General features: G+C 40.3%; 1 protein-coding gene across 2 annotated transcripts in view; it reads right to left on the bottom strand.

Annotated features, from left to right (window-relative positions):
• Positions 1-27,003, bottom strand: part of NCDN (neurochondrin) — an 851,702-nt gene that overhangs the window by 529,476 nt on the left and 295,223 nt on the right. For both annotated transcript variants that reach the window (XM_044059491.1, XM_044059482.1), the window contains exon 3: positions 8,656-9,648. In XM_044059491.1, coding sequence (XP_043915426.1) covers positions 8,656-9,648 — 993 coding nt within the window. The remainder of the gene's footprint in view (positions 1-8,655; positions 9,649-27,003) is intronic.

The raw sequence follows: 27,003 nt of genomic DNA, 5'->3' as shown, positions 1-27,003 counted from the left end.
TGACTGTGGTGGTGGTGCTGCGGTAGCGCTGTCGCCTCACAGTAAGACGTTGTCTCGTTCGATTCTCAGCTAGAGCGTCTTCTGTCTGGAGACATGCGTGAATGGGCGTACCTTCGTTGAAGGTTGTGCATCAGGGCTGGCAACTTGGCGTGTAAAAATCTACTGCCAATCATTTGCGGATCGGAGTTCCGAAAGCCAAAAGACGCAACAACTTTCCTGATGTTGACAATCTGAAAGGGAGGCTAACTGACCTTATTTCCAATTTGTAAAGATTCTTTAATAATACGTATGAGAGGCTGCAGGATACAAAGCCCTCAGCGTGCATCCTACCCATTCAAACACAATGAGAACAGCTACTGAAAATTAATTTTCACTGCTGATTGGATTTCCTGGGAATTACTGTATCGATTCCCTTAACATTTATGTGGCTTTCATCACCAGCTGTTGTTGAAAACTAGTCTTCATTTGAATTGTGTAAAAAGATGTTATAACATGTTACTACAAACCAGTTTTCAGAAATTGTTTATATTAATTTTGAAGAAAAAGGCTGAATTTCTCAGCTTCTAAAAGATGCATTTTCAAATGCTGCCATAGTACAAAAAATGTGTTAACATGATAATGTGCATAATTTAAATGGCAAGTGTTGTCAGACACACCAGTAAGGAGTAAAGCACAATACATGACTTCTGCATCAATCATTCTGGTTTGTACTATTAACCTATGGATATCAGCATAGATACTTGTAAACTGCATCTAATTCTGCAAATTTCCACAATATTAACAAAATCAGAAAAGGTGTACAACTTCTGATATTCATTTTTTCATTAAAACTGAACTGTTTATACATTCAAGTAAGTCCTAATAAAGGATGGCAATAACTTAACAAAATGATACATTATTTAGCAAGGAAAGCCACAGAACGTCAGTTTTCAAGTGGTTTACTCTAAACATGCTTTCATCACTCTTGGGTATATGTTAAGAATTTTTGATTAGTAAACCCCGAGTTAAAACCAACATAACACTCCAGTGATGAACAGAATAAACAACAGGTGCAAGTGAAAATGTCTCCAGTCACATTGATGAGGCAGTAACCATAAGCTTTGTTCTGGATAGGTGGGAAAGTTTTACTTATTTCTAAATGCTTCATCCCAAAAGGAATACAATTTACAAATACATGTTTAAATGTTGACTATGTTCAAAGGAGTTGGAGACAGTGATTCCATGTTTAAGACACCTAAGTACATGCGCATAAAATAAAGAAATACAAATCAAGTACTTTACTGGAATGCTGTGCCATCGTAATGCCTTTAGTCAATTTCTGATACCATGTGCTATCTCTTCTTGGCATTTAAAATATTCCAGAATAAAATGTTACACAAGCAATAATACCCAACAGTGTGTGTTACTGTATAAGTAATGCCCACCCAGGGGTGTTCTGAGGACCAATGCCACAGGTGGAGGCCCTGGAAGGGTAATTTGCACAATAACATACACCCTGGACAATATTACTGCACTTAGAGAATGGGCTGCCTGTTATATTGTATTGTATTTGTTTGTTTTTGTATTTCTCTCTCTCTCTCTCTATATATATATATATATATATATATATATATATATATATTCCCCCCCCCCCTAAAATAGTTCCTCCTCCTAATGTTTCAAACTTGCTGCAGTATATGTAACTGTTCTCGGAGGAAGTATTTTACATCTAAAATATGTTGGCAAGCATTTAATGTCTATACATACCCACACATTCACTTTAAAAGTACACATAGGTTCGTACTAGGCTATCAACCCCTAGGGCCTATACCTGCCTAGCCATAACAATTCCCTGGATATTTCTTCCCAGAATATTTACTTCCCTGGACCCCTGTCTAGCAGGGCAACTGACATGATCCCTGGGGTGAATTTCCCATCTCCCTTCCAATCATCAAGGTTCCTTTTGAAGAGGGCCAAGGAGGCGCTCTGCTTGACATGTATTGGCAGTCTATTCCGGAGTATGGGGAGTCTCTGGGTCAGGAACCTATTCCTCCAGCATGTTTTGTTCATTGTGATGACAATGTTTAGATCCCTGGAGCGTGTGGCTCTGAGGGATTGGGATTTCTTTAAGTGGAGCATGTCCAACAGCTCAGGGTTTGACATGGCCTTGTATGTTAAGCAGAGATCACCTCTGAGCAGACAATATGCCACAGAGTATAGCTGGAGTTTTTTTTTAGACAGTCAGCATATTGCACCTGCTTTAGGGCTGTGATTCTTTTAGTGAGGTACTTCTGCTGCCTTTCCAGCTGTTGCAGATGTCTTGTGAGGTACATACTAAATGGGGCATTATACTCTATTATGGTTCTAATGAGGGATGAGTACAGTGGGACAATGACCTCCTTTTTTCTGGATGAAAAGCCCTTAGTGATGAGGTGTGCCACATAGAAGGATTTCCTGACTGCTGTGGCAATATGGTTATCGAAGGTGAGACAACTGTCCACCTGTGTCCCCAAGTCTCTCATCACACTTTTGATGTTTAGTGTACTGCCACCTATGTGGTAATTCATGGGTACATGTTTTTTTCCAAAGGGGATAAGTATACATTTCTTGGCATTAAGCTTGAGCCCATGGCTCCGGCACCAAGCATATGTTTCTATAAGGCTATTTGTAGAATATCCACATCATTTGGGGATTCAATAATGACTCCCAGTTTGCAGTCATCTGCGAACTTTGTTAGCCAGAGTCCCTTAGTGTTGGTCTGTACTTAGATGCCAAACAAGAGTGGTCCCAGGACTGAACCCTGAAGTACTCCACTTATCACTTGTCTGGAGCTGGATTTGGAGTTGGCTACTTTTACAGTCTGGGTTCTGTCAGTAAGCCAGTTGGCAACCCATCGAGTGACATAGGGATTTATGCCTAGCTTAGTAAGTTTATCTATGATTCCAGAGTGGGGGATGGTGTCGAAGGCCTTGGCGAGGTCCAGATAGGCTGCGTGGACCGCCTTACCCTCGTCCACAGCTCTGGAGACTGATTCGAAGAAGTCAATCATGTTCAGGAGACAAGATCGACCCTTCGCGAACCCAAACTGGGTTGGGTCCAGTGTTTGAAGGTTGCCAATGTCTTTGTTTATAAGTTCCATGATAATGCGTTCTATGCCCTTGCAGTTCAGGCTCGTCAGACTGATGGGACGGTAGTGGGAAGGTGGATCCCCCTTGTGGAGTGGGACAACTGTAGCTTTGCACCACTCGGTGGGCATGAAGCCTGAGGTGAGGCTATGATTAAACATGACTCTTAGGTGAGGTGCCAGTTCATTTTGTAGTTCATGTAGTACACTGCCCGGGATGTCATCTGGTCCCATGGATGCTGTATTCTTAGCTTTGGAGAGTGCGGTTTCTACCTGTGTGGCCGTGATTACCAGAATTTGGCAACCTTTTGGTATTGAGATGGGCCCTTTATGGGGTGGGGGGGTGAAGCTGGTATTAAAGTGATCTGCCAGGATATTGGCAATATCCTTGGGATCAGTACATTTAATGCCATTCTGTTGTAGCTCAGAACAGATCTGAGCATGGCCATTTAGATTCTTGACATAACTATAGAATGCCTTGTGGTTGTCTTTGGAATCTTTGGCAATTTTATTTTTGTAACTAGCTTTTGAGGATTTTATGAGGGATCTCAGCTTCTTATTGAGGCTGGTGAGGGAGCTTTTTGCATCCTGGGATTTTCCTCTTTTCCACAACAGTTTCTTCCTTCTGTTGTATAGTTTGTTTATAGCAGGGAACTACCAGACTGGCTTCCTTTTTTTTGGAGGAGAGCATCTTGGTTCTATTTGGAATAGCACAATTCATGCACGAGTGGATGTGCTCGTACAGTGCCTTAGTGTAGGATTCAACACTCGAACTTTCAGATCTCGTCTGCATGGGTGTCATGAAGTTAGTCACTTCTGACTTCAGTAGCATGAAGTTGGCTTTGGAGAAGTTTTTTTACAGAGGTTTCCTTACTTGGGGGGGGATGTCAAGGGTGATTTGCTTATGGTCAGACCTGACCGATGAGGGGTGACCACTGGTGTGGAGCATCTATCCCCATCTTGGTAATGACCAGGTCTAGGATATTGGAACCCCTGGTGAGACAATGGATTAGTTGATCCAGGGCGTTGGAATTTATGAATTCCAAGAACTGTTGGGAAAAAGTGTTGGTACCTGAGTAGTTTTCCCAGTTAAGGCAGGGTAGTTGAAATCACCCAGTATTAGGGTGTTTGGTTGAATCTTAATATTTTCCAGTATGTTTAGAAAGGTGTAGTGAGAATCTTGGGGCATGGTGGGGGATCTGCAGCAAGCTACAATTTGGATTGCAGTCTTACCTCATGTTAGTTGCACCTGGGGAATTTCAGATGCATTGTGTTGGGCAACTAGCACGGAGGTGTGAATATCCTTGATGAATATGGACACTCCTCCACCTTTAGTGTTTGGGTCTTGGGTTTGTGGTCGAAAAGTGTGGTAAGAGTTGTAGCCTGGTATTGCAGGGGTGCTCTCTGGAGCCTTGAACCAGGTCTCAGTTACTGCACAGATATCGATGTTCTCCATTTTTAGGAGTGCCTCGAGAGAGTGCATTTTGAGGTTTAGACTTCTAGCATTACCTTCAGATTTTGCATGCTTGTATCTGTTATGGTGGTGGTTTTGTCCTTTGAACTTTGCCTAAAAAGGCACTATAGGGGTGGCAAGAACTTTAGCCAGTAACCTGAATCACAGGGGTGACAGGTGCAGACCATCTGTGGCAAAGCATCGTGGTTTGTCGATCATGTCTTTCCAGGCAGACAGATACTGGATCCCCTTTGTATGACACCAGAAGCTTAGCCAATTGTTAAAGTCAATCATTTTGTCCTTATACTGTGGTATCATTCTGGGCGAAGGCAGGATGCTACTCAGTGCTAGGGTCATACCTGCCTTGGCCACATGATCTGAGAGCTCTTCCATGTCTCTTTTCATGTAGTCCAGGGCGTTACATCTCTAGTCATTCACTCCAACATAGACAATGACAAAGTCGTATTTGTACTTGTGGAGTGACTTGAGTGCATGCGTTATGTGGCGGATCCTGTCACCCGACAGGCAGCTGACTGTAGTTTTCTCCTTGTTCAGCCTGGTGAGTGGGACATCAGTATGCCTGACTATAGAGTCACCTATGACTAAAGTGTTGGGTACATCATCTTGCCTTAGGGGCTGTTGTTGGGTGGCACACTGGTGTTGTGAGCTATGTGTCACTTTGGTTGTGACTGGTGTTTGTGTGCGTTTCAGCTTGGGAGGTCCTTGTTGCTTGGGCAGGTTAATGTTAAGGGCCTCCACATATGTCAGTTTAGTGCTGCTATGTGTGGGTGTTGATGGTGTGGGTTTTGAAGGGCTATGAATTGCTTGAGGTGTAGTGCAGATGTTAACCTTCTCCTCTTGACTGTCTAGCACAATCTTGGCCGGAGAGAGCTTTGCTTCCAGTTTGGCTATGTAAGTGCATCTCTCGCAGGCTGTAGTGTTGGGTGGTAGGAGGAGAGGACTGTCTGTGTATATGAGGCAGTTACCGCATTGCCCCAGTATGTCCGGATTCACCAGGTGGACAGGAGAAATCACCGGAAGCTGACCCTTGGATGTGCCTGTTTAGGTGCTTTTAGTGTAAAGTACAAGAGCTGCTTTCCCTTACCTTTGGAAGGTACTTTGCAATTATAGGCGGTTTAGTACCTACGATTAATTTCTCCTTATTGACAAGGAGAGTTGAGTGCTTGTATCAATTTCAGGCTTCCTAGTGCTTTCCAGCAGGTTCTAGAGCAAGTGCTAGTCACAGGGGTTCAGATTTTAGTGCTACTACTGAGAAACCAGCTAGTTCTAAGGGAAAATTTGAAGGGCAAACTTTCTGGCACCTGGAATAGTTTAACTGCAGCCCCGTGGTGCTGCACGATGTGAAAACTGAGCAAACACATGCGTTTTTAAGCCAGAAAGTTGAAAGGGATAGAAATCAGCCCAAAAAGGCTTCAATATGGTGCAGTTCTATTCACATAAGGTTCATATGTTCCTATTAGGTCTTTTAAATAGTAATGTGATAGACCTTTCTCTGTTTCAGTTCTTGGATGTATCCACTCCAATGATTCCCTTAATTAATTAATTGCCTGCCTATAGTGGCCCTGTAAAACCCGTAAAACCCCCTACCAATTGTGGTGTGTAGTGGTTGTGGGTAACTGAGCCTGAGGCCTTCGATTTGAGAGTCATTAGTCATTTAGTCATCCATAGAATCCATTTCCATTTATTTTGAAAAAGATACAGCTACTTCTCTACTTGATTATTGCTAGGTCTTAGTACATAATAGGCCTTATCTTTGTCCTTATTTCACCTCATTCGTTCAGTATCCTATTACATTCCATTCCTACCCAGTATTGAAGTATTTTGCTTGCTGCCACTTAAAAAACGGGGCATGAATGTCTGATATGAAAAAATTTTATAAAATGTTTATTTAGTTTTAGTTTTTTTATAATATATTATACTTTTTTAGTCAGTATAGATGTTTATGGATATGATGGTATGGGGCACTTCAGCTAATAGCTACCTACCACTTATTATATGAATGGGAATGAATGAAGTTATGTTTGAACCACATCGGATGAATGTTGAATGTCTTGTTTACTACAGACTTTGTAGATGATCTTTTCTTTCTATGGGAGGGATCTGTTGATGAAAATTACAATTTCAGAGCTGGAAACCACTCCTCTAGTGTTAGACAGGCAGTACAATGCTCACCACTCCCACTGGTAAGCAGTAGGACTTCCCTCAACCACAGCAAGGTCTGGATAGCTCTGAACACAGAAATTAAAGTCCTGAGACAAGCAAAACCTGGGATCTGGACTACACTGGCTAGGAAAGGTGGGAAACGAGCAAACAAGATAGTTTTTTTTTTGGTTAAAACAGGCTAAACAATGCAATAACACAGTAAATAAACACAGAAAAGGCTAAGACAATTGAGTGTGTAGTCCTAAACAGTAAATGCAATTAAAACTCTACAAAAGTATCAGTTTAAAGTGATTAAACTTGGTTAATAATGCCAGCCATTAAAAGTTTCATACCTGTAAATAACCAGTAAACCATACCAGTAAATGAACACAGAAAATGCTAACACACGAGTGTGTAGTCCTAAACAGTAAATGCAATTAAAACTCTACAAAATTAGCAATTTAAAGTGATTAAACTTGGTTAATAATGCCAGCCATTAAAAGTTTCATACCTCAGACCTCGCAACTATCCATATTTTCTCAGAAAGTCCAGATTTTTTTTTTGGTTTGTTCCTCATAAAAGTTGCAGTCTGCTGGCAAATAATTAGCATTTGAAGTCACTAAATAATGACTTACATTTGAGTTTCTGACTTCATACCCTTCAGAAAATCCATGATAAGATAAATCCTGTTATTATAGCAAAATTCTAATTTTATAAAAGCAATATTTAAAATCTGTCCCTATTTGTGGCCCTCAACCCCATTATTTTAAACTTTGTCTACACTTCTTGAGCAAAGAGGTTGAGAGGTATGCATAACTGTTAATTTTAATGAAAATGCAGTAGTGGACTACCTTTTGCAGCCACTGTTTGATCTCTCTCTCTCTCTCATTCTCACTTTCGCTTCCATGCATGAAAGCACACAAGTAGTCACACATGCAGACAGAAACAAATTCTTTTTTTATTATCTTTTTAACTTTACACTCACCAAACAGCAAAATGTCTTTTTAGCGAGTGTAGATAATGGCAGCCATTGGCATTTTAATTGCCCGAGCTCCACAGCAGCTTAACATAGTACCATGAAGTACCTATACATTCACACCCTGCTGCAGAACATTCACTCTCCAGTCAGAGTAGAGATGTACTGGTCACCCATTCTCTAATACCCATTATAACTGCTTTAGTCAATTTAAAAAATTAGAAGTAAATGCTGGAACAGCACAGTGCACAAACTATTGTACAAATTATTTTTTCAGCAAAACATATTATTAGGTTTCTATTAAAACAGGGGTAAATGATCGGTAGTACTCAAACACATTTCACTTGACAGTTCAAATGAGACCAGCAGAGGGACTACCTTAATCTTATTTTTTCACTTTTCTGATATAATTTTTGCACACTTAAGCAGTTATACTAACTGAAATTAACAGCAGCAACAGTTAATGTATTTAAAATATATGTGTATGTCAGATACACCAGTATTGCTCCTTCACCATCCTACCTGCTGTTTGTCTGACTGGCACTTGAACACCACAGAAGAAAATAATTGATTTTAAGAGTTTAACATACTATAAGATTTTATACTACAATACTGCCTGATGCCTTGGACACCCTAGATTTAGTCATCTTAATGGCTAAAATGTTGACTTCTCAGGAAGATTAGTTTACATGAGCCTGCAGAACTAGGCACTTATCCTTCCTTCATTTCTTGGACAATGCAGTAATGCTTGCACAATAAACAATGTATGAGTAGGGAAAAAAAACTAAGGGCAATGGGCTGCAGTGCCAAAATAATTTACACACGTTTGCATACAGACATACGCACACATATACACATTTTTATACGTTTTTTTCTAATTTTTTATATTTTTGTTTCTAATGCATACTTTAATATGCTTGCATTTTTTACAGATTCCCAATCTTGTTTTTATACGCTTACCTGTTTTAGGTAATAAACAACAGCTCCAAATGCTTCTGTCATGATGTCTATTAACTGCAGTTTCTGTTCTTGCGTTAACAATAATGTCTCAGCATTTATACAAGTCATCATTCCAAACTCAATGATGCCATAGCATGCAGCAATCACAGCCTGTCTTTCATCTTCTTCTAGGACAGTGTCTTCTAAATATAGGCGAACCTCAACACAAGCTAAATTCACAAGCAGTGACAAGAACTTACTGCGTGCCCTTCTGCTATCGGCTAAGATCCAATCAATACCATAATCACTCAGAAGACAGGATGATAGTTTTAATGCTGGATCTCGCTGGGAAACAGTCAGTTTACTCTTCAAAATACTAGAGAGTCCTGTGTATGTATTCTTCAAGCATTCAATTCCCAAAGGACTACTTGTAAGAGATGGAGGAGAGGGCAAGAAAAAAGACAAAATCTCACAAAGTTCAAACTTCTTGCTGTCTTCGGACTGGCAAAATTCCCTGCACAGCATGCAGAATACATCCATCAGCTCAGACTTGCTCTTTTTCCAGCATTGAAATCCCATGGTGTTTAAGAGGATTTTAAGAAGCTGTAGTGCTCGACTGTGGCCATGATTCTGTGACTGGTAAGTCAAACATAAAGCTGACACACTTCCATGGTCAAGAAGATGTTGCTGACCTGCAGGGGTCTCTGCAATGGCAAATAAACATTGGTAGGCATCCTCAATTACCGGCTTCATGGCCAAGTTGTCTTGATGCTGTCTGCAGATAACTTCATTTAAAGTTGGTATTTTATTCAGCACTTGGGTATGTGCAGCTAAACTAGGATCTGTACAAAAGCAAGCCAGCAAAGTCAATCCAAGGGCCTGGAAAATATGGTCAGGACAACCATCTGGAGTCCGACTAATCAAAAGGCGGTTTAGAAATGTGAAGCCAACTGCATCAAATATTCTTCTGCGGGTCTTTGCATCAATGGCACCAGCTTGGACCACCTTTGTAACCTAAAATACAGTGAAATGTTAGACTTTTTTTTTTTAACAACCAGAATAAAGATCAGACATCATAAAGTTATCTATAATTATTCTTCACTGCAGTTGTTTTTCACTAGTTCTAGAACAACTATACAGTGCAGTGCAGTAAGAAATTAAAAGACAAAGCCTCAAATTTCAGGAGATGGAAGATGCTGAAGATGGCTTTAGACAACACCAGCAAGAGCCAGGGGAAAATGACGATTGAGCAAATAGTTTTGGCTACAACCGATTCACCAATCTGTGGATGAGACACTTTAGCAGCCTGCTTTGTTGGCAAAGGCTGCTCAGTAATTTTTATTATTTTTGTGGCTGAAAGAAGGAAGAACAGAGAAATTGGTAGATTGTTCTATGGTTAAGCTGAAAAAAATGCCCGATTCACGGGGTAGCCTGACAGCAGTAGTTAGCAAAACAGGAAGTAGTAAAGTAATTTCACCCCTGTAAAACACAGTAAAAACTTTAAAAAACTTATCTCATCTCCAAAAGCAAATTAAACAAATTTTACCCTTAGAAAAAGTATTTGAAATTAAGTTTTAACAACTTTTTACCACTGAGATAAAAAGTAACACTCACTTTTAAAAGTAATTAAGTGACATTCATTAAAAACACTTTTCCCCAGCTTTAAAAAGTATAGTTTCTGTAATAAAAAGTAAGGTGATTTTGTTTTTTCTCTGAAGGGAATTTATCTGCCTAGTATTGGAATAGATCAGCTCGAGCCATGGAAGGCATTCTGAAGCTTTAGAAGTTGGCTGGCTATTATATCCTTAGCAGGCTATAACCCATATAAGCAGTGAGCCATACAAAGAACACAGAAATATCTCTGGCAAAAGTATGCCTTCAGGTTGTTGCCCTGGGATTCATTAAAAATCATTTATAAGTTGGTGATTCAAGTGGTTTGATTTAGGCAGCAAATTAACAAATTTCTTCTTAGATGATGGAGAGGTTGTAAGATTTGAGGATACACTCAAGTTGGATTGAAAACTAATACTGGATGGGGATCTCGACTGAAAAGGAAAATGTGGGTAGGATTACACTGCCTTCTTTGGGTTTATTAGAACAGTTAACTTCAAGGGGCCAAGAAAATTTTAGAATGGGTGACTCTGGGAGTCTTCAAAGTATATTAAGTACATTTTGCCTGCTTTTTTTGTTTTTGTTTTCCCCCTTGTGTCTGTTTGACTGAACTAGTAGCTCTTCTACCTTTGCCAAATTGACCTATTCACTTCACTTGTGGTTCTAGGGCCCCATGGTATTCTCATTATCCCCACCAAATTGGAACACACCAGGCCCTAGACAGGGCAACAAGAGTCCTATAATTAATTTGTTCCCGGCCTACTAACCCAAGGGTACACCTGCTCAGGGATAAAGGTTGGGAAAAACTTCTTTCTAGGGCAAGGGCCTTATAGTAGATTGATTCACCAGTTCCAAGCTGCCAGCCCCATCTCTCCTAACAGGCAATGGTCAGGCGGTAGGGAGTAAGTCAGTCAGTTTGTTAGACAGACCAACCTAATATATGGTGGTAGTATGTGCTTCACAACTGCTGCTTATCATGGAATGTGCATATACACTATTGTGCAAGACGTCCTTGGATTTTTGCAGTATGAGTATAGCCAGGCCCACCACTGCTGATGATGCAAATGCCTTAAAACAAATTTTGCTAATGCCGCACATTGATTTTGCCTCTCTAGTCTCCAGAGCAAGTGATCAGGTGCTAGCTGTTAAATCCATCCTCCCCACTCAGTCCCTCCAGTGTCTGTATTGCTAACTGAACATGGAACATCTAGGTAATAGTCAGGGCTTCATCCCTTTATGCCAGGAGGCTAAGCTGTTGTGTACTGTTGATTCTCACATGGTTATCTTTCTTTGTGATGTATCATCAGTCTATGGATTTTTTAAATTGTTTAATAGTTCAAGACAATTGAACTTTTTACAAGCCAGACTTATTTTAATATTTTTGGTGTCTTGGAAAAATGTGCCTGTACCGGTGAATTTACATATAAAATATGATGAATACTATACTTCATAATACAATTTATATATGCAATAATGAGGTGTACAAAGTTACTAATGCATATCAGGTTACAACTGTGTTTTAAGAATGAAAATCAATGTACAACTGGAAGGAACTTGTTTGTATATTACATTTTTTTTGTCCTGTTAACTGATATGATGTAAATAAATGACAAAACTAAAAAAAAAAACCTCCTTATCAGGTTTTAAAAAGAAGTTGCAATTATGTACAGTTAAAGCTCATTAGTACAAAACAGAATTCAGGTAGTACAGCACAATGGTAACGGAATGCAATACAGCATGTAAGATGAACAGAACAACTTTCTCTTAAGCTACACCTTTTATAGTTATGTCACTCACCATACCAACTTTGTCTGCTAGATAACCTAGTGCGTGGTTCAGCATATTCAAAATGCTAATACTAATATGTTTCAGGAACTGTTCAAGAGAAAAAAAAATATTTTGGGTAAAATTCATAGTTATCTACTTATAATGCAATTCTGAGTCGAGCAGTTAAAAGTATGCAACTCAAGCTTTGAAAGTCTGGCCAGCTTTTTCAATACTTAACACCCTCAATTTTAAAATCTCTCTCAAAATAAAGTGAACAGGCATTTCACCTGGTAATAATGCAATTCTTAATCTTCCCAAAGCTGAAGATCAATGACTTACTTCTTACCATACAGTCGTATCTTTAGTGACAATCAGCCAGCTCCATGGTGTAAGGGGATAAAGTTCTGACTATACCACAGGGAGCGTACAGGAAATGGCTGGAAAGGATGACCATGACTGGCCAGTGTCAGCTTTAGCAGGAGTACTAGGTGCTTACCCAGTGCAGTTCCGAGTCAGATGAGCTTTCGCTGACATGATACATTCTGCCATAAGTAGTTGAGAGAAACTGAAATATGGAGGCATGCTTCAAGCATAGGCTCAGAGAAGGTAGTGAGGGGGATGGAGCTTCCAAAGGGAAATGGAAGGCACCCCCCTTCCCCGACCAGCAAGCTGACCTGCTCCTTATCACTACACTCTTATGGGGAAACTAATGAGGGTTCCCAGGTAGGGCTCTGGTTCTCCAAGAAAGAATTGGCCACTTGTGCAAAGGAAGAAAAGCCATTAGGTAAGGTCTTGGGTGAGGGTCCAAAAAAAAAAGGACATTGAAGTAAATAAGACAACAGCTTAAAAACAACTTTTCAGAATATATGCAATGCTGCTGGTTCCTGTGGTACCAATATCATTCAGGTTTTTGGACTGGCATCAGGATTTACAATAACTACAGACAATGGCAAACATGGCTTAAAATTAACTACTTCAAGTCTCCTAGAAACCACGTTATCAAAGCAATATTTTCTATAGGGCATATTTAACCCCACATGCATTATTTAAAAGTGATTCAGTTTACAACTTTGCATGTCTATGGGACAGTTGGAAACTGAGCATATATGTGGTGAGGCTGTCAAGCCTTGGTATTTGTAAACTCAAACTATTACTCACAATGTTTTGAAAAGCAAATGTCACCAGTTCAAAAATTGGTCCTCTTGTGGAGTTTTAAGGGTACCCCTCCAAAGAGGGATTCACAGTACAAATTACCTGTATGGCAACAAGGGGGTTGATTCTTTCAAGTTAGAATAATTTATTATATTCTCTTCCAAAGATGGTAGTGGTGGCAATTAATTCTGGATACCATATCAAATGAGGCATCTGCTGAATATCTTACAGAAAACCGTGTCCAAGCATAGGAGGGAAAGTACAGTTGTGCAAGTCCTACTTACCAGTAACAGTAGTTCAGATTCACACTGCCTTGGTGGCATAGGGATTCTGTGCCTCTACAAAACCACACTGGCAAGTTCCACAGCTCAGAATTCCCTCCCCTCCATCAGGGGAAGCCTAAACCCCAATTACTAGAAGTAGTTTTTTAGTGCTTCGTAGGAAGAACCAAAAACAACCAGAAGCAAGAATTGCCAGAAACCAACTAATACATAGCCACAAAACACCAACACAAATAATTAAAGCCAACTAACAACACAACAAGGTTTGATACCATCAGCATATATCTACATCAAATATAAGGGAGAGTTGGGCGGGTGCTGTCACTGTTGCAGTGTGAAATTCGAACATCAACTGTTACAGGTAACTAGGACTTGTGCAACTGTACTATGTTCATCACTCACACTGCTTCGGTGGCATACAGGTAGAAACCCAAAGCTTACCCTACATGAAAGGAGGAAGGATAAGTATTCAGAAGCTTCTGGAGAGTGGTCCTCACAAAGTCTACTTTGGAACTTGCTAAAGAATCCTGATTGTAGTGCTTTGTAAAAGTATGAACAGAAGACCTGGCAGCTGGCTCTAGAATGCTTCCAGAGTCCACTCCTTTCCTATATGCCACTGAAGAGGATAAGGCTGTGGTGGGCTGTGCCCTCCCCTTTCCTGGATTAGATGTACAATGGTAGAAGTAACAACAAATAGCAGAGGACAACCAATGAGTACTAGTTTTCTTAGAGACAGGTTGACCCTTCATAGCCCCAGACCAGGAAATAAATAGTTGTTCATCTTTCCTGAAGGGTTTAGTTTTGTCAAAGTAGTAGCTGAGCTGCCTGTGCATATCCATGGTATGCAGAATCCTATCCCCCTTGTTTAAGGTACGGAAAAGAAAACAAGTAGACTGCTGGCTTGATTTAGGGTAAATTCAGAAACAACTTTTGGAATGAAAGATGGAATAGTGCGTAAAAAGCCCTACCATTGTGGAGAATAAGTTATGTTGTCTCACCATCAGAGCTTGCAGCTCACGGTCACCTTGCAGATGTCACAGCAATAAGTAAGACTATTTTCCAAGTGATGAACTTTAAATCAGCTTGAAAGGCCAGTTCAAAGGAAAATATTTCAAGAAAAAAGTTGAGATCCCAAGGAGCAGGGACCTGCTTTTGAGGAGGGTCTTAAGTGCAACACTCCTTTAAACTAACCATAAAAGAGATAAAATAGGGAGAATCCATGGGCAGACCAGCTGAGATGACTGCAAAATGCACCTTGATAGAGCCATGAGATAAGCCATTACTGAGTACCTGACAAAAATATTTTAAAACCAGAGGGGTAGACACCATACTAGGCCCTATGTTACTGGATAGGCACCACCTAGAAAACATTTTCCACTTGTAAACGTAAGATCTTCTAGTTGCAGATTTACTTGCTTCCTTGAATACTTGTTGCACATCCTCATTAAACAAGTACCTAAAAGGTATCATGATAAAAATCATCCAGGCTATCAGCTGCAACTGAGCTAAGCTGGGGTGCACCACTCATCCCTGACATTGTGTAAGCAGATCCAGACTGTGAGGAAGCTTAGTGTAATTGCCCTTGGTCAAGTCCATTAAAAAGGAGAACCAACTTTGCCTTGGCCAAAAGGAAGTTACCACAATGATCTTGGATAAGTCCTTACAAGGGAACAAGAATGTGTTTGTCCTCAGAGCATGGCTGAATGGATATCTTGAACAGAATTTTTCCAACTGTTTTGAAACGAGGCAACAGATCTTTAGGTTCTCCCCACATCTGGATCAAATCCTGGAAGACCACTGTCTTGAGTTTCCAATCATGTGGATCCATCCAGTATCTGCTTAATCTGTCTGCCAATATGTTTTGCTCTAATGGGATGTGTGACACCTGAAGCATCAGAGAATAATGTAAGGCTAGTACCCAGGCCATCACTGCCAATCAGCAGAGAGAGTATGAACTTGTACCCCTTGTTTGTTTGGGTCTATATCATTTTGTCAAAGTGACAACCTGTTGAACACCTATTTGTCGAACTTAATTCATATAATGCTAATTTCAAACTTTCATTTAAGCAAATTCCTTCCCAGAGGGAAAAAAAAAAAAACAGTCGGCCAACATAGCAACTGTCACAAAAAACACATAATTTAAAAATCCACCCATGCTGGGGGGCTACACCCCATACCCGCCCAACTAAATATACCATCACCAAGATTGCACTACAGTAGAGAAAAGGGCAAATTCCTGATGATGGCCAACAAGTCCGCCCCCCCCCCCCCGAGAAGAAATTTGCTTAAATGAACATTCAACAGAATTAGCATTCAATGGATTAAGTTTTAGACGAATAGGTGTTTGACAGGTAGTCACTTTGATGAAATGATATACACCAATTTGTTTGTGTACTACATGACTGTTGTGTTGTCTGTGACCACTAAATGGGGACCTGGAGACCATAAGTGGTGAAGAAATTTTAAGGTCTGAATCATTGCTAACATTTCTTTGACATTTATGTCCCTTTTACATTCGAATGACCCTATTTACGTTGCACTTGAACTTCCCTGGACACTGCTCACCATGCAAAATCTGACGAGTCTGTATGGACCGACTGAAAATGGGGTCTGCAGGGTGAAGAAGGACTGGATTGAGAGACAACTGATCTCTCCACCACTATAACACTTGTTTCACAAACTCCCGCACTGGTACCTGGAACTCTAAGGGATTCAAGTGCTATGACCATAACAATTTTTAATTACCACTGAATCTTTCTCATATGGAGTCAGGCCAGTGGTATCATGAGGCTCAATGATGCCATGAGACCTAGAATTTTGAGAAACTCTCTTGCAGAGGCAGACTCTTGAAGAGAGAAATCCCTGGAAATGTTCTAATAAGTCAGGACTTTGTCTTCTGGTAGAAAAGCCATTTTTTTCTATGTACATCATATACTCCAGGAAGACAATTCTTTGACAGGGTGTGAAGCAGGACTTTTGTAGGTTCCACTTGAAACTCAGGTGAGCTAGAATAGTCAAGACCTTGTCTACTGATTCTAAATACTTGATAACAGTCTGCACAAATTATCAATTGTCTAAATAAGGGAAAATGAGGATATTTTGGGTCCTGCAGTATGCAACAACTGGAGCCAGCACTTTGGGAATACTTGAGTTACAGTAGATAACCTAAAGGGTAATGCAGGAAACTGATACTGTGAGCCAGATGTGGCAAACCTCATATATTTCCTGAAGTTGGGAACAACTGGAATGTGATAAGTATCTTTCAGAGTTAAAGCCACCATAAAAAAGTGGTCTAGAAGAAGGGGTAGGACTGTCTGCAAGGTGTGCTTTTTCATAGGATCATAAAAGGTTACTAGGCTATCGACCCATAGTTCATTTCAAGCCTAGCCATTTCATCCCAATGTAATACCACAGATACTCTAATCAATACCCAGGATTGCATTTATTAATGATTGGCAATGTCCAGAAGGGTTGTGGGCGCTGTCCCTGGTAAGCATTTACAGTGCCTCATCCACTCGTCCAGGTTCGTTTTGAACAGTGTCATACAGGTGCTCTGTTTCACATGCATTGGCAGCCTATTCCAAAGACACGGCAGTCGCTTGAACACAAATCTTTCCCTCCAGCATGTCCTATTCAAGTCGCAGGGCATATTTAGGTCCCTAGAATGGGTAGCTCTAGCCCTGTTTGATCTATGAATGCGCAGCAAATAGATTTGGGTTGGAGGTTGCTCTCTAAGCCAGGCATACATCTCCCCTAAGAAGTCTATACAATACTGAGTACAGTGACAGGGACTTTAGTCAGTCTGTGTAAGCCACATGCTGGAGTCCCTTGATCTTCTTAGAAAACTCTGAGATCTCTCCAACTGCTGCAGGTGTTTTGTATGGTACAGGCAGAAAGGGGTGTTATACTCAATTATGGGGCTGATTAGTGATGAGTATAGAGGGGCTATAACCTCCTTTGCTCTAGAGGCGATGCCTTTGCTAATCAAGTGTGCTAGGTAGAAAGCCTTCCTTACTACAGTAGGCTCATGGTGGTCAAAGTTAAGGTCGCAGTCTACTTGTGATCCCAGATCTCTTGCCATTTCTTAGGTACATAAGATATTGTTGTTAATTTGATAGTGTAAAGGGACACTGTTTTTACCGAAGGGAATGATGATGCATTTCTTTGAATTCAGTTTGAGACTGTGACAAAGACACCAGTCGCTGGTCTGAGTAAGACCCTCCTCAAGTATACTAACATATTTTGGGGATTAAATACTTGCATCCAATTTGCAGTCATCCACAAACTTGGTCAGCCACAACCCCATAGTTTTGGCCTGAACTTCTGAGAACTATATACCAAACAGCATGGGGCCCAGCACTGACCCTTGTGGCACCCCACTGGTGACAGGTCTGCTGGTTGATGTGGAGTCATCCACTTTGACAGCGTGTGACCGGTTTGTGAGCCAGATGGCAAACCATCTTACAACAAAGGAGACTACATTCAGTTTGCTAAGTTTATCGGTAGTACCCAAGTGTGAGATTGTGTCAAAGGCCATTGCCAAGTCGAGGTATGCTGTGTGCACAGATTTGCCCTTATCAATGGCCCTGGTCACATTTTCAAAGAAATCCATCAGATTTAACAGGCAGGACATGCCCTTGACGAAACTGAATTGGGTTGGATCCAGGGTTTGGAGGTCATCTACATCTTTATTTATGAGGTCCATGATGATACGTTACATGGCTTTACAGATGAGGCTGGTCACACTTATGGGCCTGTAATTCCCTCAGTCTGTTGCTAAGCCACCTTTGTGGACGGGAATAACTGTTGATGTTCTCCACTGCACAGGAACAAAGCCAGTGGTTAGGCTGTGACTGAACAGGGTACTTAATTAATGGTGATGCTAGTTCATGTTTTAGTTTGTTTAGAAGACAGCCTGGGATGCCATATGGTTCAATAGAGGCTGTGTTTTTTCGCCTTAGACAAGGCTTGAATAACCTGCTCTTTGGATATGTAGGGTGGGGTGGGGGGGAGTTGGGAGCAAGGTTTGTGATAAGTTTGGAGCGAATAAGAGTGAAATTTTCACCATATCTGTCTGCTAGCAGGTTTACTAATTCTGTGGGGATCAGTGTGTGTGTGATACCGTTAGTCACTAGTTCATCACATGCTTGGGTCCTACCTTTAAACTACAAAGATAGCTGTAAAGGGCCTTATGATGATATCTGTCTGCGATTGCTAAGTTTTTCTCAAAGTTAGCCTTAGAGAATTTGAAATATTGTCTTATTTGCCTGTTGAGGGTGCTTTTCCACTGTTGGGGCCTTGCCCTAGTTTTCATAGACAGCAACGTTTTGCATTTGTTGTAAAGTTTATTGATGCTGGATGTCCATCAGGTCGGCTTTTTTTTGTTGTTGTTATTTTTTTTTTTTTACTTTGGGCTTTGGCTTCGATTATCTCTGGAACAGTTAGTTGAGTCTAGATACGTGTACAAGTGACTGTACAAGGCTTTAATGTAAGCTTTTGTGTAGTTACCACTTTCAGTTGGGGTGGGGCTTGAAATGCACTTATACCTTCCCCTAGGAGGGTACAGTTTGCTTTGGTGAAGTTTTTTTAGTCTGACTTCTCCCTTTGTGAGTTCTGGTGTTAGTGCCAGTTTGAAGGCGACTGATTTGTGGTCAGATTTAAATAACGGGGGTCCGACATTTGCAGTGGTGCATCTGTTTGTCATGTTAGTGAGGACCAGGCCTAGTATGTTTGTTCCTCTTGCTGCATTTTGAACAATTTGTTGTACTGCATTTGAGTTAAAGTCAAGGAACTTTAGTGCTAGTGATTTAGAGTAGGTTTCCAGTTGATGGTGTGATAACTGAAATTCCCCCATGACCAGAGTGTTTGGCAATATTTGGATTGACTCCAGTTTGGTTAAAAAGGCCTCAGCCACATCATGATCCATGCTATGACTTGAAGGGTCTATATTAAATAACTGAAGAGGTGTTTCAGCAAACACCTTTTCGCCGACACAAACAGCGAATGCACAAAACCACGAATGCTGACATCAGTGATTTCTTTTCCTGGGAAAGAAATCACTTGTCTAAAAACAAAAAAAAATCATTAGAAACATAACAAATGGGGGATCCGCCCCACCCCCACCAACATGGGGGGGTGCCCTCCACATCCCCCCAACTAAATATATCAACTCCTAGACCGCACTACAGTGGGGAAAAGGGCAAACTTATGGGGGTGGCCAAGTGATTTCGTTCCCAGGGAAAGAAATCGCTGTTCTGAACGATCGGGATTTAGTGCGTTCGTTCATTATGTGTCAGTGAAGAGGTGTTTGCTGAAATGCCTCTTAGGTTATTTAATATAGACCTGACTTGAATGGGGGGGGGTCTTATCCACAGTATTCTGAAGATGAATTAATTCCATGGAGTTGTCCAGTCTAACTACCCGGAAGGTGAATTTATCTCTAATATAGATAGAAACACTGCCTCCTTTGGTTCTCACATATTTGTTTTACAGTCTGAAGGTGTGGAAGGCATTGTAGCCTTGCAAGGTACTCTGAGGCCCTGAACTAGGTTTCTGTGACTGCACAGACATCTACATCCTCTAGTTATATTAGTACTTCCAGGATGTGCAGTTTTTGGTTTAAGCTCCTATTGTTTAGCAGCATAACCCTTATTTTGTTATGGCTGGCAATTTTCACATCAGTAATTTTGTTTTTGAGACCTTGCCTAAAAATAGACACTATGGGGGAGGCAAGAGCCTTTACCAGCAGCCAAAAGCCTAGTGGTGCTAGGTGCAGTCTCTGGCAAATCAGCGATGTTTAGAAACTGGATCCACTTTAAATGACACCAAAAACTAAGCCAATTACTGAAATCGATCATTTTTGTTTATACTGTGGCATCACTCTAGGTGAGAGTAAAATGTCACTCAAGGGTAGGGACATACCTGGGACACATACTCAGGGAGCTCAAATATGTCTCTCTTCATAAAGTCCAGTGAGGTACATTTCAGGTCATTCACTCCAACATGAACAATGACAGCGTCACAATGGTACTTGTTGTTGTAAGACCTGAGTGCATGGATGATCTGATGAATCCTGGCTCTGGACAGGCAGCTGACTGTGACCTTCTCCTTATCTAACCTGGTGAGTTGGGCATCCTTGCGTCTCACTGTGGAGTCTCCAATGACAAGAAAATTTAGTTTTTGAGTGTTATGCCTCAAGGACATAGGTTAGACATTTGTGTCACTATGTGTCTTGGGTGCTGTGGGAACTGTGTTAGTTGTAGCAGTCTTTTGTTTTGGAGGTCTCTGTTTTGGTAAATTTTTTGAGAGAACCTCTGCATATGTTGATTTATGTGTTGGATGTGTACTAGGTGTATGAGTAGTGGTACTATGCACATGATTAGTGGTGAGTGAGCTGACCATCTTCAGTGTTACTGTTTTGATTGTGAGAAAGCAGGGATTCAAAATTCTTGGTGTAGCTACATCTCTCGCACTCTGTACAAGAGTGATTTATTAGTACAGGGGTGTCAGTGTACATGAGGCAGTTGCTACACTGCCTCAAAAGACCCAAGTCAACAAGGCTGGCAGGAGAAACAAGGGTAGTCCAACTGTACATAATGCTAGGTTTGAAGAATTGTTATCACAAAGGGGTGTGGATCGATCCAGGAGGTGCTCTGCAGATGGGTATTTCTGAAAGGGTTTTTGGCTGCTGGTTTAATAGATCACAGCTTACAGAGATGTACTAAAGACGAGGACTATACTAATGTACTACAGCTGCATCTACGGGAAAAATTATTGAAATTATCTTTTTGGCTATGGCACACATTTGCAAGGCAGAGCGAGGTGCAACAACATGCAAACAAGCAGAACCCCCACTCAAATGCAGGGCTTAAATACCAGAAGCTAAAAACTAAAAAAAAAACATTTTAAAAAACAAAGCCCTAGACCAATCACCCTTCACCAGACAGGTTCCGATTAGCACTTTTGATTGTGGGTACTTTCAGCAATGTATTTAAGTAAGACAAATTTAACACTGTTCTGCATAATAGCTCCTTTTTGGGTGCCAGAAAGATTCTGCAGTAAAATCATTTTCTATTTATGATCCAGGAACTGGTTTTGTAACCCCTACTTACAAAATGTGAATGACTACCACAGAGAATAGATGCATCTGGACTGGTGGATTTGGGGGGATTCACATGAAGGGAGGAGGAGGATTTTTCTGTCTACTCAGAAAAATTCAGGTTATATAACCAAGCATACCTTCTCAATACAACAGAAGCAGCTGAAATTTTAGAAATTGTATCCATACCTTCCAAGACAATTCTCAAAGCATGTTTCAAAACCCAAGTCATACTAGAAACAATCTCACTCATATAATACTTCTGTTTAACAGCCAAAGATGCAGCAAATTCATCTAAAGAATAAGCACATTACAAAATAAATTTCCTCGTAGTCTTTTTAGACTGTTACACTAGCAAAAGTTTTTTTTTTCCTGTAGTTTTACAGACATCTTCTAAGGATGGTAACAGAGGAATAACAGCCATAACATTCTGAATCTCATCATCAATAAGATCATAAATTCTGCCGGTTCCTGGCACAGCTCCACATTGTGTCCAGTCAAATACATCTCTAAACCTAGCTAGCATCTGTGGAAATGGGAACACCAACTTGGTCTTGTGAACCTGTTCACCTTCCAAAAACTTAGACTGGACAGACTCTGTGTGTTCACTATTGTTTGTATCAAGAGCCCCCATCAAAATCTACAGCCATACACTGATCTCTAGAGAAGGTGGCCCCTCAGTCATTCTAAATAAGAGCATAGTCTCCAAGATTAGCTAACTGTAAACTAAATAAGCTCTTTATGCAGTACGTTGAAGTTTGTTTCTTTTTCCTGAGAAGTTCAGCAGTGCTCAAACAACTGCTTCACAGTGTAATCAAACAAACTGCTTCACAGCGTAATCAAACAATCCAGAAAACATAGCAGTTGTGCCTTCCAAGAATCAATTCAAATTTGTGTCCAGTGGAAATTCATTGCAAATAAATAAATAAAATCACAAGAGTTAAGCTCTTTCATTTGACTTTCTTAAGTTCATCAGATCTACAAGCTTTCACTCCATTTTGGTTTAAGTAACCACTGAAATCACATCATGAATGAAAACTTTCCCAGCCATTCTTAAAGAGACAGTCACCTCAAAAATGCTAAAATATCAGGTTAAAATTCAAAAGGTATTAAAAAAAACTTTTTTTAATGTTCCAAAGGAAAATGCTTGAGAGACAGAAAAACACACAAGAGTTGACCAAAAGCATCCAAGAACCTTGGACATGAGGTGTTGGAAGATGAAGATTAACAGGAAGACCGGCAGCATTGAAATTAGTCAATAAACAGAATGCTATAAAGTATTAATCACATGTGAAATATGGCTTTGCATGAAAGAATGACAGAGAAAGATTGGACTTTTGCTGAGTCTGTTAAACTTGTAGGTGGAATGTAAATCATACCCCCTCACTTTATGTCATTAATGTTTAGAATGACACTAAAAAGTAAAAATGTAACTGTAATTAAAACTATTTTTGTTCTTTGTAGTATTTGCACAAAACATTCCATGATATAAACTGCAAGTCATTTATAGTAAACAGTTTTGTGTTTTGCAGTCAGAAATATTTTACAAGTGGGGGGGGTCTTTTCAGTGACTGCTGTATGCATTAAAGCTATTAAGTACTGTTATAGTACTGATCTTAAAAAAACATGGGATACTAGCTTACAAAATGTTCCCTGAATAGATGTGGGAAAACTTCCATATAAACATGTTGGTGTAGTGTAGGTGGAACAAGTCAAGTATTAATAAAGAAATAAAAATCTGCAATAAGGATATATACTTCTTCACCGCCTGACTAAATGGACCTCAGTCAAGACGGATTATAAATTTCTACTGCTTTTATAAAAATAACCATCTCTATTAAAAGCACAGCTACCAATATAAATGAACCTGTAATTGATTAAAATTAAATGTTAAATTTCTTACATCTGCAGAGATATGAGCTTGTTTTTTCCATCAGCAAATGTACAGTGGGAGTCAAGTAGACTGCAGTTAAAGGCAGCTCTACATTATGATCTGGGTAAAATTTATAAAGATTCATTATTAACTATTTTTATATGTAGATGAGGTGTTTGCAAGTGCACACAATTAATCTTGAGAGTTCTGAGCATTCTTTCTTTACAGAAATGCAGAATTTATAGGTACAGTGCCAAGCAGTTCAGTGAAAAATAAAGTTTTAAATTATGGGAAGTGAGTAAGAAATAACAGCCTCTGTAGCAGTCTTGATACTTTACCACATTTAACAGAATAGTGTACAATGTAGCTTTCTTTAAAGATAGCCAGTACACTTTATCTTAGGGGGAAAGGTTAACGTTTTCTGAAAGCATACAAATTGTTTTTCACATTTGGGAGGAGAACAGAGATAAGAAAAGAACAGATAACCATCAATGTAAGTGGGAACACTGGCTGTAACATGCAGTTCAGCATGGGTAACCTTAATTTTAGGTTAGGTAATGCCAGAGGGTGCAGCTGTCAATTTAGGGCAAATGTTCCTACATGGAGGCATAAACTGAAGATGCACATAGCTGTGTATACTTGTTCTAAGTTAATGGGGTATGAGGGCGTTCTGAAAATGTATTGAGTTTTATTTCAGAGTTTTCATTAAAACAAAAAGTCTTGAGAAATTTGACATAGTTTCAAATATAGATGAGAAAAGGAATTGTATAAAGGAGTACGCCTGCCAAACATTAGTGTAATACATGTAACATGAAACTTGGAAATATACATTCAGAAAAACTATCATGCATAACAAGTGGGAACAATAGCTTTTTATCATAATGGTTATGCTAACCATATTAACTTGGAATGTAAATGGCCTTACAGGTATAGACAAAAAGAAGAGAGTACTGAATTATATTAAGAAATGTAGGTGTAAATAGCAATGTTGCAGGAGACAAACTTGGAAAGAAATGAGCATGTGAATTTGACAAAGAAGGGATTGCTGGATAGATATTCATCAATATCGGGGACAAAGGAAATGGGGAGTTATTATACTAAATGCTAGTGGGGCTGCAATAGTGATAGAAAAGAAAAAAAAAAGATAACAATGGAAGATTTGTGAAAGTAAGAGGCTATTGGCAAGAAGATTAAACTGACATTTATTTACAGTCCACCAAAAACTTTTATAAAGCTTAAGAAAATATGGGGAGAAATAATCAGCTTTCAGCAGGGAATATTACTTATAGGCGAGGACTGGAACTTGATTTGCAATAAAGAGGATGTATTAGGGGACGTAGAAGGGAAAAATATAACAAAAGAGGGTAGATTGCTGAAACAATGTATAAAAATATCTGGTTGGTTTGTCTTTTCGGCTTTTCCCGGTTAGGGTTTGCCACAGCGGAACTCTGGTCCGCTAATGATTGACAGTAGATTTTTATGGTGCCGAGTTGCCAACCCAATGCCCAACCTTCAGCGAAGCATGCCCATTCGCGCATGTCTTTCGGAGGCCACTTGACCGCGGGGAGGACATGCAGACTCCACACAGAAGGCACTCCAGCTGAGAATCTAACAGGAAAACCTCTTGCTGTGAGGCAACAATGCTACCGCTGTACCACCGCGGCTTATATACAAATATTGGTATAGATGTGAAATCAGTAGTAGGAACTTGGACAGAATTTGCATATTATTCCACAAGGTACAATAACTGTGCTAAACTAGATATAAATTATATTTCACAGAAACATGTGCATTTAATTATAAGTTATGTACTCCCCATGACTTGGCATCGGTTTGTCCATTTTCATTCTTCCTCACTAATGGGTTTGGATCCGCCTGCTTGCTTTCTGTAAGAATTTTGGAATCGTAGGGTAAGCATAAAGGAGATCCAAAGGCTAAGTGTGAAGCACACCGTCTTTCGGTGAATCCCCCTGAGGAGGGATCAATGTACTTGCTGTCGAGAGGGGTGGCAAACAGGTTGCAGCAAGGTTGGCCCTAATGCCTGAAGATCATATTTGCAACGGACTGACAGACCACTTGTGAGGCACCAGAATAGATCTGCTTAGTTTGTTTGCCAGCACACTGGTTTTCCCCGGGATGTGCATTGCAATTAGAAAGCTGTCTGAAGAGATCACCCATTCCCAAACTCTCATGGCCTCTCTGCATAGGGGATAGGATCAGGTTCCTCCTTGCTTGCTGATGTACCAGACCACCATCATGTTGCCCATCTGAACTGCAACAGTCCTCAGGGGAGAGTGTCTTGAAATGCCTGCAATGCTAAAAGGACTGCTCTCATCTCTAGGACATTGATATGCAATTTGGTCTCTTGGGGGGACCACATGCCTTGGACCTTCCTTCCAAGAAATGCCTCCTCTCCAACCCAGTTGGGAAACACCTCTGGTCACTGTAGCAGTTTGATTTGGAAGAACAAAAGGTCTTCCCAGAAACAGATCACTGGACTGAATCCACCAATGAATGTTACACTTGCAAATCATGGTGAGTTTCATTTGAAAATACAGGGGTTGATGTAGAATGGACCACTGTACAGCTAAGGTCCATTGGAGAATTCATATAAAGAAGCTTGCTAGGGGAAGCAGCATTATGGCAGCTGACATAGACCCCAGTGCTCAAAGTACTAATCTTGCTGGAGGAGAAGGATGATAAAGGATATCCTGGACCTGATGTTTTATAGAAATAATGTGGCGGACAGGTAAAGAAGCCACCTGAGCCATAGTGTTCAAAAGCATTTCAATTAATTTCAGGCTCTGAAATGGAGCAAGCTTTGATTTGGCAAGACTGACTGTGATGCCCAAGGTGTTGCAAATCTGGAGCAAATAGTCCCAGGCTTTTTGAAGTTGATGCCTGCAGGGGGTGGTGAGGAGCCCATCATCTAGATATGGAAACACCTGGAATCCTCTGAACCTCAAGTGAGCTGCCACTACTGCCATGCATTTGGTTAACACCCTGGGGGCTATGGTGAGTCCAAAGGGCAGAGCACTGAATTGGTAATGACTGGCTCCAGCCGAGAATAAAGATGTCTTCTGGATCATCTATTTTTATATGACAGTATGTGTCCTGAAAGTCTAAACAGCACATCCAGTCACCCTTGTGCAAAAAAGGCAAGATGGACAGAAATGCAACTGTTCGGAACTTTGCCTTCTTCACATACTGGTTCAAACTGCTTAGATATAAAATGGATCAGAGGTCCTCTGTTTTTTTTTTTGTTTTGCACTTAGTCATCTATCTCCAACCCCAACCCTGGGGTTATGGGAGATGGAGTATATAAACCCCAGAGTTGTTTAGTTTGTTACATCTGATGAAGGCCGTGAAAAGAACATGTAGTGATTTAGTTAAGCACTTACATTTTTATAATAAAGTTTAATTTGGATTATCAGGAGTTGAGCCTGGTTCTTCTGCAGTGCTTTTCTGACTAAACAAAAACCAAGAAACTGGAAGCTCTTGTTTATGGATATGGATAGTAAGATGCAAGCACTGAAAATGTTTTAGTCCCTTTAGACTATGGTCTGTTTTATCAACCAAAGCAGTAG

Source organism: Protopterus annectens, chromosome 1.part2 (assembly GCF_019279795.1).
Source record: "Protopterus annectens isolate FY-2018-M chromosome 1.part2, PAN1.0, whole genome shotgun sequence".
Classification (NCBI taxonomy): Eukaryota; Metazoa; Chordata; order Ceratodontiformes; family Protopteridae; genus Protopterus; species Protopterus annectens.
Note: the sequence above shows the minus strand (reverse complement) of the source record. Positions and strands in the feature narration are given on the sequence as shown.